A 13,770-nucleotide genomic window follows, 5' to 3' on the forward strand; every position below is an offset into this window, starting at 1 on the left:
TACTAGATTGTACTAATGTGTTGTTTTATTGATTGACACATTCTTTTACTTTGATTATTTTAAAGTGCTTTAACTGTTGGCTAACTTTTGAATATTGAATCAACTTTCATGGGAAAATTCCACTTAGTCACTGCATATATTCTTTTAATATGCTGATATTGGGTTTTTTGAATTGTGTTGATGATTATTTTGTGTTTGTATTCATGAAATAATTGTTTTTTATTTTTGTGTTATTTATTTTTTATATATTTTTATTACTTTAATTTTTTTACATAACATAGAAAATATTAGTTTGGTAACATTTACATACATAATTAGCTTACGTTCCTACTCTCCCACCACATGCTCTTCTATCTCTCTTTCCCCTGCCACCATTTATGTTCTACTACAAATATTCTAACTATACTCAGTACTACACACACACATACACACATACACATACACACATTTTAATAGGTAGTATCCACATATTAGATAAAACATTAAATATCATGAACTATTGCTCTTTCTGAGCCTGAATGGCCTCACTTAAATATAATATTTTCCGGTCCCATATGTTACTACATTATAGTATCTAGGCTGGCTTTTCCCAGCTTCTTGGCCTTGAATTTGAAATAATGGCTGATAAGGATTTCAAAAATAATGAGAAAACTATATAGGAAACAAATCAACAGTTTGTATCAGAAATAAATCTTTTGTCAAAAGTGACAATAATCTACATAAATGAGGGGACTCATAGGCTACCATTTTTACTAGTGGTTTTCTTTTGTTGAATTAAAGAGAAGGAGGACTTTGGTTGCTAAGAGATGTATTTGTGGATAATTCTCTGTTTTTGGATTATGTAACATTTGACTAATGAATCTGTCTTTTTCCATGATGTTTCCATTTTTTTTTGTTTGTTTGTTTTTTTGAGACAGACTTTCAGGGATCATTTCTATAGTTTGTTACCAGAGATGTTTCAATTTTTAATCTTATGTGTGCTCAAAAGTCCATAGACATAACATGGCAATGAAGAGATTCTTAAAGTGTTCACTTGCAGGATAGAGACTCTTAATATACATGTACCCCAGACTATTTCAAGCTGTGTTATCCCTTATGTTTCTTTAATTTTTTCTTTCTTTCTTTCTTTCTTTCTTTCTTTCTTTCTTTCTTTCTTTCTTTCTTCCCTTATATTTGTAACCACTTGTATTAGGGAGGCATTGTAAGAGAAATTGCCCAATTTTGATTGACTTATATGGAGAAAAAACTTGTTCCGTTGTTCAGAGGGTAGTGTGCCTGAACCTCCATACAGGAGGGGTCCTTGGTTGCCAACAGGTATACTTTTAGAACAGGAGGAGGATCTCAGGTTGTCAAGCGCATTATTAGAAGAGGTATGTATGTATAACATAAGCCAAGTGGAATTTCTGGTTGTTAAGCTATCTCTAATGCTTATCTACCTCATGTCGATTTTCTTGGAAACAGCTTTCTCTATGGATGAATAAAATTTCTTGCATAAAATTACCACATGGATAAAATTATCCATTCATCTGTTGCTAGATATATAGTTTGAATCCATTTCCTTGCTATTATAAATAGAGCAGCAATAAATATGGATTTATAAGTATATCTCTGTGGTAAGATATAAAGTTATTTGGGTATATACCCAAAAGAAGGGATAAAACTGAGTCATAAAGCATAAATCATAACACTATAGTACCAATGGTCATTTTTTCTCTGGTAGGTGAGAAGTGTAGTAGGTGATGTCCAATAGTGTTGCTGAAAATTCTCCCCCAGAAACATATTGTAGTATCTGTACTATTTTGCAGTCCCATCAGCATTGAATAAATGTTTATCTTTCTGCTATTTTCACTAGCATTTTTGTCATATGTTTGGTTATTTTGTTTATTTCTTATGATGATAGCCAATCTGGTTGGGACAGTATGGGATTACAAATTAGTTTTGATTTGAATTTTGCTGATGGCTAAGGATATTAAACACTTCTAGGAATATTTATTGTAGTTCTTCTTTTGAAAACTACCTTTTATTTAGTAGAGTTGACTAGCAGATAGATTAATTTTTCTTCTTTGTTGAGAAAAATGTTTCATTCATTTTACAAACCAATTAAAGATCCCCCCTTCCCTCCTCCCACCCCCCAGCCTGCCCCTCCCAGTCCACCCCTCCATAAGAAGGCAAGGCCTCCCATGGAGAGGCACATCCAGTAGAGGCAAGTCCAAGCCTTTCCCCCAACCTCAAGGCTGAGCAAAGTGTCCCATCATAGGTAGTGGGCTCCAAAAATCCCCTCATGTACCAGGGATAGATACTGATCCTACCGCCAGAGGGCTCCCCAAGCAGATCAAGCTACACAATTGTCTCACCATGCAGAGGTCCTAGATTTATTTTTCACAACTCTAGAGAGGAGGGATTCTATGAGCAAGAGATATCCAGACCATCATTGGAAAAAGTACAGAGACAACTAGCCAAACTAGGGGAAATACATGAAAGTGGACCAATAGCTGAGGAGCCCCCATGGTACTGGACTAGGCACTCTGGATAAGTGAGACAGTTGTTTAGCTTGAACTGTTTAGGGGGCCTTTAGGCAGTGGGACCAGGACCTGTCCCTAGTGCATGAGCCAGCTTTTTGGAAAATAGTGCCTATGGTGAGACACTTTGCACAGCCTTGGTGCAGGGAGGAGGGGCTTGGACCTGCATCAACTGAATGTACCAGGCTCTGCTGACTCCCCATGGGAGACCTTGCCTTATTGGAGGAGGTAGGAATGGGGTGGGTAGGTTGAGGGGAAGGCTGGGGGTGGGAGGAAGGAGGGGAATCTGAGGTTTATATGTAAAATGAATAGAAAATCTATTAATATTTTCACAACTCACCTTGAATTCTACATACTAAAGCCTTGTTTGAAGTAAGGATGGCAAAGATTATCTCCTATTATATATTCTGTCTATTCATTCTGGAAGTAGTTTATTTTGCTGTGCAGAAGCTTTATAATTTCATGTGATCATGTTTGTTAATTATTAGGGAGATTTTGTTTTATTAGCATTCTATTCTTACTTAAATATTTATCCTGACTATTTTTCTCCAGCAGTTTTAGTATTTCAGGATTTGTGTTAAGGTTTTTGATTCACTTGGAATTGATTTTTGTGCAGATTGAGAACTCTGTATTATTTTTCTGAAGGTGATTATCCAGTTGTTTTGGGGGGCATTTATTAAGTAGATTGACCTTTTCTCTATAAAAGATTGGAGGAGGATCATCTGTAAGCAGTTTCTCACAGTACAATTAGTTGCCTACCTGGGCCCCAGCCAGGTGTGGCCACTGCTGGAATTGGCCACTGGTAGAAAATGATTCTAGTCATCAGCAGCTGGCAGAAATCAATGGGGATAGGCTAGAATGCAGGGCTAAAAGCTCTGCACAGAAGAGTCAAGCTTAGTCCCCACTACAATGCAGAATCGCCAGGGAATGGAGGTACAGTGACACAAGGGCCATCTGCAAGCAGGCTGCCACAGAAGTGTGGGTGAGAATCAGAATATTTGAGAAAAAGAAGGGTAATGAAAATCACCTCCCTGAGTCTCAGCTTGGTGTGGTCAATGGGGTCCGTGGTAGAAGGTGTTTTGGATCCTGGTAGCTGAGTCAAAGGAATGGGAATAGGCTAGAAAGGAAACTGAGAGCGTCCACAAGGAGGAGCAAAACTGAGTCTGCACCAAGCAAGAGCCAGTGAAGTCGCCAGGGAAGAAAGGAAGAATTAATATTACTTTCATATAAATTTCATAAGATAAAATTAATACTTGGAAAGATAAAATTATTTGTTCAATATGATTTATCCAATACATAACTATGATTGCATTTAATGTAAGCATTTTAACCCCATAGACAATGCTTTTCTTGATACCTTATACTCTCCATCCCCCATGTTAAAAACTGTTAGAAAATCAGGAAGGACAGAGAGTCTAATGCTATGATTTTCATTGGAATATCTGACCTAACAGTATAGTATTAAAATTATGGGAAGTGAAAAACTTATGAACTCTACAAAATTATTAAGATCAATTTAGGAAAATGTACTGGCTTTGTTTATGGTAGTAGTGGTTTGCTTATTTGTTTCATTACTCTCTCCTTAAATAATAATGAGACATATTTTATTTTTATTCCATATTATAATTTAAGAAAGATATGTATGACATATATATATATATATATATATATATATATATATATATATTGCATTTTCATCTACACATCTCCAAGTACAACATTTCTTATTTATTTATTTATTTATTTATTTATTTATTTATTTATTTGAGCTGAGGATCGAACCCAGGGCCTTGTGCTTGATAGGCAAGCACTCTACCACTGAGCTAAATCCTGAACCCCTCATTTCTTATTTCTTAAACTGACCAAACACAGACTTATGTCTTTGTTTTGAAATGTTGAAAACTTGGTGCTCCAGTGGTGCAACGGCTTATAAGGATGTTTAGGTTCTAAATATATGCATGATAAAAATAAAATATACTTAAAATATCTCATCAGTCATTATATCTGAGTAAAAATCGGAATAAGTTGGTATTTAAGGCAATTATTATTTTGTTAACCAAATTGGTCCAAAGAAATATCAGAAAAAAAAATCATTTCTTGTCACAAAATTCCAAATATCCAGTCCTCTCTATTGAGAATATATTCCACTATTTTAGTAATTACTAGTAATAACTAAAACTATTAGACACGGAATACTTGATAGACATTTTAATGTAAATTAAATCATCAGAGGAGATGGTGGGTTAGCTTCAAAAATCTTGAGCCCAAATTAGTGAAAATAGGAAGTGAGATAGATGAGAATGATATTGGGGAGGGGCTAAGTGAAGCCAGTGAGGGTTAGAAAAGATACTATATTTTTAAAAAGTCCATTCGATGAAGGAAATGTCCTTCAAAAACTGGTACAGGACATTCATAGAAAACAGAATAGTCTAGTTTTAGTTTCAATTTTATTGTATTTTAAATTTCATTTTAATTGAAATACACGTACATGTAGAATATTACTTTAAGGTGTGTTACATTTGTTTATGTTGCATTTGTTTAACTCTGTGAAGCTGTGTTATTTTGCCTGCCTAAAACACCTGATGGTCTAATAAAGAGCCAAATGGCTAAGATCAAGGCAAGAGAAAGGATAGGCATAGCTGGCAGGCAGAGAGAATAAATAGAAGGAGAAATCTGGGAGGAGAAAAAGAAAGAGTGAGAGAGAACAAGGAGAGGAAGATTCTAGGGGCCAGCCACTCAGACACAGCCAGCCACGGAGTAAGAGTGAAAGTAAGATTATAGAAGTAAGAATAGGAAAAAGCCCAGAGGCAAAAGATAGATGGGGTTAGTGAAATTATGAAAAGCTTAATAATGTGAAGAGAGAAAAGAGGGATTCTATGAGCAAGGGGCATTATAGTGATATTTTATTTGTATTGAAATATGATTTTATTTGTATGTCAATAAAGTTGCCTTGAGGTCAGAGCAAGCCAGAGCAGAAGCCGAACAGTAGTGGGGCACGCCCTTAATCCCAACACTTGGGAGGCAGAGCTAGGCGGATCTCTGTGTGTTCAAGGACATAGCCAGCATAGCAGACACACGCCTTTAATTTCAATACCAACCATAGAAGACCTGGAGGTCTGTACAAACAGGCAGTGACGAGGAGGTCATGTGGCTGGGTTACAACCAATGAGGGAGGAGAACAGAAAGTCTTTAAATAGACAGGACACACAGAAGTAGGTCTCTTGCGGAGAGGAGGAACCGCAGAAGCAGTGAAGGTTTTCCGCTTTGGCTCTGACCTCGTGGTTTTTAACTCTGCAACTGGCTCTGTGTTTCTTATTTAATAAACAAGATACATCTACAGGGCATCAAGATCATGATGGGGAAACCTACAGAGACAACCAAACCAAACTAGTGGGAACTCATGAAATTTAGATCAACAGCTGTGGAGACTGCATAGGACTGGACTAAGCCCTCCACATAGGCAAGACAGTTATGTAGCTTGATCTGCTTAAGGGGTCCCCTGGCAGTAGGATCAAGATATATCCCTGATGTGTGAGCTGGCTTTTTGGAGCCCACTACCTACGGTGGGACACTTTGCTCAGCCTTGAGGCAGGGAGAGGGTCTTGGACCTGCCTTTACTAAATGTACCAGGCTCTGCTAACTTCCCATGGGAGGCCTTACCTTTCTGTAGGAGGGAATAGGGGGTGGGTTGGGGGAGATGGCTGGAGGGGCAGGAAGAGGAAAGAGGGGGATCTGTTTTGATATGTAAAATGAATAAAAAGCATTTCTTAATTTACAAAAAATAAAAGAAAAGCTGCTAGCTAGCACAAGACAATCTAAGGCCGAGCATTTATAGTTAAAAATAAACTGCTGGGTGGTGGTGGCACAGGGCTTTAATCCCAGCACTTGGGAGGCAGACCCAGGTGGAGCTCTGTGTTCAAGGCCAGCCTGGGCTACCAAGTGAGTTCCAGGAAAGGCGCAAAGCGACACAGAGAAACCCTGTCTCGAAAAACCAAAAAAAAAAAAAAAAAAAAAAAGAATAAGCCTCCATGTGTGATTTATTTGGGAGCTTGGTGGTGCCCACCTCCAAAAAAACAAAGAGCAAAACAACAACCAACTACAATTACATGACTTTCTTCTCCCTTGCCACCCTCCAGTCCTTCCTGTCCTCCCTCCCTCAAATCCCTCCCATTAACCCTAATCTCAAGTTGATAGCCTTTTATTGATTATTATTGTTACATTCATATATATTTGTGCACAATTTTTTATAAAAACAAACAATTGAGTCAATATTTATTATTGGTGTGTATATTGTTTTTAAGCCTGATCATACTATGTTAGAGAACCAATAAGGTGCCTCTTCCATGGAGAGAGCTAATTCTCTGCCCAGTAGTTATTAGTTCCCTAAAGTTCTTTTTCCAGGGTTTGGATCCTGCAAAAATACGCCCCCTTCCATGTAAACATGTCCAGTAATATTGCCATTGTTCTGGTGTAAGTTTTGCACCATTTCTAGGAAAAACAGTTTCACAAAAGACTTGATGGTATTCTAGCAAAAGATACATTATACATAAGAGATTCGAGAAACCCCACTAGAAAACATGTAGAAAACATTAGCAGGGTACAAAAATCAACTTACAAATATCATTAGCCTTTCTATAGGCCACAAAAAACATACTGAGAAAAATATTATAGACACACATCAAGCTACAATAGCATGAAAGACAATAAATATCACAGAATAAACTTTTCCAAGGAGATAAAAATTATCTACAATTAAAACTTTAAGTCTCTGAAGAAAGGGATTGAGAAAGACTAGAATATGGAAATACACTCAATATTCAAGGATTATTATAATTATTACTGTGGAAATGGCCATTCTACCAAAAGCAGTTTACAAATTCAGTGCAATCCTAAGCAAAATATCCATAACATTCTTCACAAAAACGGAAAATATATCCTAAAATTCATATGGATCCAGAAAGGAACCCAGAAAAACAAAGAAATACTGAGTAAAATAATAATTAATGATTAATAATAATAAAGAATATTACTACTACTATTAATAATGTTTTAGGGATTACCATACCACATTCAAGATATATTATAGAACAAAGATAATAAAAACAATATGATACTGGCACAAAGACAGAAGTTTAGACAAATGAAATAGAACAGAAGCCCCAAACGTGTTACTTGTAAGTCCAGCCATTTGATATTTGACAAAGAGGGGAAAAATCATACAATGGAGAAAAGATAACATTATAACAAGTGGTTCTAATGAAACTGCACATTCACATATAGAATAATGGAATTAGAACTATATCTATCACCCTGCACAAAAATTAGATCCAAACAGGTCAAAAATATCAGTTTGAAAATCAAAATACTAAAAATACTGGAAGAATCCCTATGTAGTCCTACAAGACACAGGTATAGAAAGATTTCTGAATTAACTAATGAATTAAGGCCAATAATTGATAACTGAGACCTCATAAAATAAAAATATCCAAACTCAAGATCAAAGTGTCAATTAAACAAATGAATCAACTAAAAAATGAGCTAGGGATCTAAACAGAGTTCTTCATTGAATAGACTTATTTTTGTTTGTTTGGTTTGGTTTTTGGTTTTGTTTGTTTTTATTTTTTTTATGATGAAAAAAGATTCTTCCCTTAGACAATACATCCCAATCACGGTTTTCCTCCCTCCTAACTCCCCCTCATTTTCCTTCTCCCACAAGCCACTCCTTCTCCATTTTCTCTTCAGAGAAGAGCAGACCTCTAAGAAATGACAGCCAGACAGGACAAAACAAGATACACTAAGACAAAAGCCCTCATATCAAGACTGAACAAGACAACCCAATAGGAAGAAAAGTTAGAGGCAAATGAGTCAGAGACACACCTGCTCCCACTGTAGGGATCCAACACTAAGTTGACAGCCATCTATGCAGAAGACCATGCCAGCCAGGTGATTGTGCCTTCAGTCTCTGTTGAGCCCATGTGAGCCCTTTTTAGTTGATTTTCATGTGTTCTCCTGATGTCCTCCATCCGTTCTGACTCCTACAATCTTTGTGCCCTTTGTTCTGTGGAATTCCCTAATCTTCAATGGAAGGGACCCAGTAGAGATATCCAGTTTAGACCCTCTCTCTGCACAATGTCCAGCTTTAGGTCTCTGCACCAGATACCATCCGTTGCCAGAGGAAGCCTCTCTGATTGATGATGACAAAGCACTCATTGATCTAGCAATATATCAGTATAGCAGAATATAATTGGGAATCATTTCATTGATTTTTTTTTTGCCAGCTGTGTTTGGTTCTTATTGGAGAAATTATTAAGGCCACTCCATGTAGTTAAAAGGGAGGTTGATTTTGTGGGGTAACTTACAAATGAAGGGATAGGTAGATTGTAAGGTCTGGCAAAGGTATGGCTCAGTCCGGTGGTGTTCTCTGGAGAACTCTGCTTGGTCTATCTCTAGTGTCCAGGGTCCAGGAACCAAAGAGATCCCTTACATCTTGATCCTGTGTCTTCAGCGTCCTCTCTCCTCTCTCAGCCCCGCCTTGTAGGTGTGACCATTACGAAGCCTCAATGGGGGTTGGAACTTCCAGGCCAAGGCTGGAATGGCTACCCACTACATCTTCCCCTTTTGTCTAAATAAGAAGGTTCTAACCTAATACAAGACTATATACAAAGAAATGGTTATCAAATATTGTCCAAGAGTAATGAGGGATAATGAACTAGATAAGATGGAACTACAATCAATGCAAGCAATATCAATCAAAAAACACATACTAAAATCCAGGGAAGTCTAGAGCGTGGATAAATGGCATGTTACAAAGATCATTCCAAAAGGTGTCCTATCCTAAAGAACCTGAATACTTAATATACTCTATCTAAGATATTTTATATATATGCATACACACACACACACAGATATATATATAAAGTTGTAACTATAACTGCTAGTTTTCAACCTCATCAAAGACCTGAGAAAGAATATAATAATACCTGAGAAATGGGAGAAGGATGCAAGTAACTTTTGGGAGTCTTGTAAGAGTAGACAGAGACAGTTGGCAGCCTGGATAGTCACCTAATGTTTCTCAGCATTGTTGGTGCATTCAAATTGGCTACAGGCCTAGAGTATCTGACAGACCATTTTCAGAAGCAGGAATTCTGAAAGACCATCTTGCCCTGTCTTGGCAGAGTACAGTGGTCGCTTTCCTTGTGTCCCGCTTGTCCATACTGTCAGCAGTTGAGGCAAGGGCAGTTCTTTGTCCAGTAGGTCATTTTGTGCCAAGAAGACAAATTTCCAAATGGAAATGTCTTAGAAGCCCAACATTCTCTCAGGATCGGGGGCGGGGGGGAGGGGTAATGCCTCAGTCACATCAGTTTTCGCTGATCTGGGGGCTAAGCTAGGGAACTGAGACCAGAATAGCTGCTACCTTTTTCGGGAATGGAACCATGTAGGCATTCCCTGGTTATATGGTTATATGGTACTTTGCAGGTACCTGCCAGCCGCGGATGAAGCTGAGGGTGGGAGCCGTCCAGGCCTTTGGAATTTGCCCCACATGAGCGCCAGACATTGGTGAAATTATTAAGGCCACTCCACGTAATTAAAAGGGATATTTATTTTGTGGGTTAACTTACAAATGAAGGGATAGTAGGTTATAGGATCTGGCAAAGGTATGGCACAGGCCAGCGGTGTTCTCTGGAGAATTCTGTTCTGTCAATCTCCAGAGTCCTGGGTCCAGGAACCAAAGAGATCCCTGGCATCTTGATCCTGTGTCTTCAGTGTCCTCTCTCAGCGCTGCCTTGTAGGCATGACCATTACGAAGCCTCAATGGGGGTTGGAACTTCCAGGCCAAGGCTGGAATGGCTCCCCACTATATGTTCTACTTGAGATCTCTGGGCTATGAAATCTTCAGTTCTTAGCCACCCAGTCAGTGTAAGGAATGGGATGGGCCTCAAGCTAGACCAAATATTGGTTGGCCACCTCTCATGTTCTGGGCTAGTATTGCCCCAGTACTTCTTGAAGGCAGGACAGATTGTCAATGGTTTTGTGTCTGGGTTGTTGTCCAGGTTTCTCCTTCTGCAGCTTGAAGTGTACCTTCTCACACTAAACAGACTAGAATGTAGGGGTGAAGTGTGACTTGAATCTATGTATGAATAAGAATGTCACAACAGTTCTGGTAAATGAGGTGTATGGATCCACTTTAGGAAGGATGGACATGTCCTTGAATGAAGACTCAACTATATTTCTATATCTATATCTCTCTATCTTTTTTGATATGATTGAAAATATAATTTTGAATTAAGTCTAAACATAATCATGCTAACTATAAGAATTAAAGAAATAGCACAAAAATAGGGTGATATTTTGTTGATTATATTTATACATATACAAATACTAGTTGTAGTGCTGTTCTGAATAAAAATACTATGACTCATCATTTGAATGGAAGTTTAAGCAGTAACAATAGTGAAATATTTATTAGAAAATTTTAATGTAATTTACTCAAATATGTTGTATATAGAATTTGTAACTAGATTTCCACTAGACATATGTAAATGTAAAAAATAATGATATGATAAATCATATTCTCATTTTCACTTAACTTTCAGACTATATGCTGAAGAACCTGAAGAAATGAATACCATTTCTGAGGATCACTTCCGTTCTCGAAACCATGCAGATCATACTCTCTGTAAAATGGAGAATTATTTGAAAGAGAAAAAATTGTGTGATGTGCTGCTTATTGCTGGACCTCTCAAAATCCCAGCTCACAGGTAAGTATCATTATGTAGACAGAACATCCAAAGGATACAAGTCTGAATGAGGAAGAGTCTGTAAACTTATTATAAATTGGACAATGTAGAAATCATTTTTATTTTGAAATATTAAACAAATATTTTTGTCTAATATTTAAGAGAGGCAAAGTTGGATATTTTGATGATGCAAATGAAACAAGATAAACTCTAAAAAGATCAGTCTACTTAATTGCCCTTTCTAACAACAGTACAATTTAACAAATTGTGATATTTTGTATATTTGTTTTGAGACAAACTTTCACTATGTATCCCAGTCTGGCTTGGAACTTGCTATGTAGACCAGGCTGACCTAGCGCTCACAGAATTGGCCTGGCTCTGCCTCTCTGGGATTAAAGGCATTTGCAATCATGCCTGGCAACTGTGAACTTTCAATGGAGAAAGCATATTGACAAGTTTCACAAACTTATTGAAAGTATTGCATGATTATTTTTGATACTGTTGACTGATAAAAGTACTGATTTAACCTTTCTGTTTCTAGATTGGTTCTCAGTGCTGTGTCTGACTATTTTGCTGCAATGTTTACTAATGATGTGCTTGAAGCCAGACAAGAAGAGGTCAGGATGGAAGGTGTAGATCCAAATGCACTTAATTCTTTGGTGCAGTATGCTTACACAGGTAAACTCTCACTGTGCATTAACTAACATTAACTCTGCATTATATATTGTGATATTTTATTTGTGCTGAAATGTGGTGATATTTTATTTGTGCTTTAATAAATAGTTTTCCTGGAGATCAGAGGAAATAACAAGCCATTTTGAGTAAACAAAGAAGTCAGGCAGTGGCAGCACATGCCCTTAATCCTATCCCTTAGCAGGCAGGATCTCTGTGTGTTCAAGGCCACACTAGGAAACAGAGCCAAGTGTAGTGACACATGCCTTTAATCCCAGTCCCAACCATAGAGGCCTGGAGGTCTGTCCAGACAGACAGAAAGTGACAGAGCTGTGTAGGAAGTGGAAGTACGGTAGCTGGGCTAAGAGAGCCAATGAGAGGGCAGAACAACAAGGGAATAAATGCGTGGGTAGACAGGAAGTAACTTACATTTGGAAGCTCTGCAGAGTTGACCCAAGAGAAGTAGAATATGGCATACAAATGTGCATTCACAAATGAGTTATTAGTGTTAGTTATAATTATAAAGAATGAAAAATTGGAATATTTATAACCTGAAGAAAAATATAGATTAGTTAGATACATAATATGCACTGTTAATAGGCAATGAAACATGAAGTAAACACTGATAGATTCTCTGATAGGAATGAATTTTTAAACACCATGCTAGTTGAAGGAAACCTACTGTGAAGACTATTTATTATATGATTTCATAGTTGCACGGATGTAAGAGAAATTGGAGATTTAATAATAAGGATATGATTTTACTTCTTATTTTATGTGATACTAACAGATCTCTCCTTTTAAACCCAGTCCAAGAAATAACACATTAAAATATGGAGATTTACTGCACATCTTAGAAAATATTTTTTGATATTTTTGTTTGTTTTTATTTTTAAGTGTTGCTTAATTTAGTGCATTCTTCATTGACTACAGCAAAATTTAACATGATATGTCAATTTTAAATCTTCATAAATTAAGAATTGTTTAATAGCTTCTCATAGCACATGTGGTCCATTTTTAATTTTTTTTTCAATTTACATACCAACCACAGTTCTCCCTCCTCCCCTTTTCCCACTCCCCCCACTACTCCCCTCCCTACCTCACCTCCCATTCACTCCTCGTAGGGGATAAGGCCTCCTTTGGTTAGTAAATATAGGCTGATTTAACAAGTTAAGGAAGGGCCTAACCTGTCTCACCTGGATCCTGGCTGAGTAAGGCATCCCACTATAGGGAAAGCACTCTAAAAAGCCAATTCATGCAACTGGGGTAAGTCCTGGTTCCTCTTCTAGGGGCCTCACAAACAGATCAATCTATACCTCTGTCACCCACATTGAGCATTTGAAATAAGTAGAGAATGACAATATATATTACTTTTATTTATAATTGTAAAAAACCTATAAGATTTCTTAGAGTGAAAAAAAAACTTTTTCTAAGAATAATATTGTTTATATAACTCATTTGAGGCTGGGCATGGTGGCACATGTCCCTAATCCCAGCAATTGGGAGGCAGAGACAGGCAGATCTCTTTGAGTTTGATTCCAGCCTGGTCTGCATAGTGAGTTCCAGGACAGCCAAGACTGTTTTAAAGAGAAACCCTCTGTCCACAAACCACAAAAAGAATAATATTGTTTATGTAAGTCATTGGAAACAATGTTTATAACTTCTGTAAAACTTGTCTATAATGACAAACATAGGGGTATATTTTGTTTACAAATTTTTGTAATAAATCATCAAAAATTCTTTCTAAAACATAATAGAGCATCATAAACACATGAATTAAATTGCTTCTTATAACTTTATACTAAAATGTTAATTAAAATGAGCAGCTTTTCATTGTGAAT

The 13,770-nt window shown here is 37.1% G+C and overlaps 1 protein-coding gene across 2 annotated transcripts in view; it reads left to right on the forward strand.

Moving 5' to 3' along the window:
- The window catches only part of Klhl4 (kelch like family member 4), a 71,962-nt gene that overhangs the window by 33,422 nt on the left and 24,770 nt on the right, over positions 1 to 13,770 (forward strand). For both annotated transcript variants that reach the window (XM_036174375.1, XM_036174376.1), the window contains exons 2-3: positions 11,114 to 11,278; positions 11,799 to 11,935. In XM_036174375.1, the coding sequence (XP_036030268.1) occupies positions 11,114 to 11,278; positions 11,799 to 11,935 (302 nt within the window). The remainder of the gene's footprint in view (positions 1 to 11,113; positions 11,279 to 11,798; positions 11,936 to 13,770) is intronic.

Source organism: Onychomys torridus, chromosome X, assembly GCF_903995425.1.
Source record: "Onychomys torridus chromosome X, mOncTor1.1, whole genome shotgun sequence".
Classification (NCBI taxonomy): domain Eukaryota; kingdom Metazoa; phylum Chordata; class Mammalia; order Rodentia; family Cricetidae; genus Onychomys; species Onychomys torridus.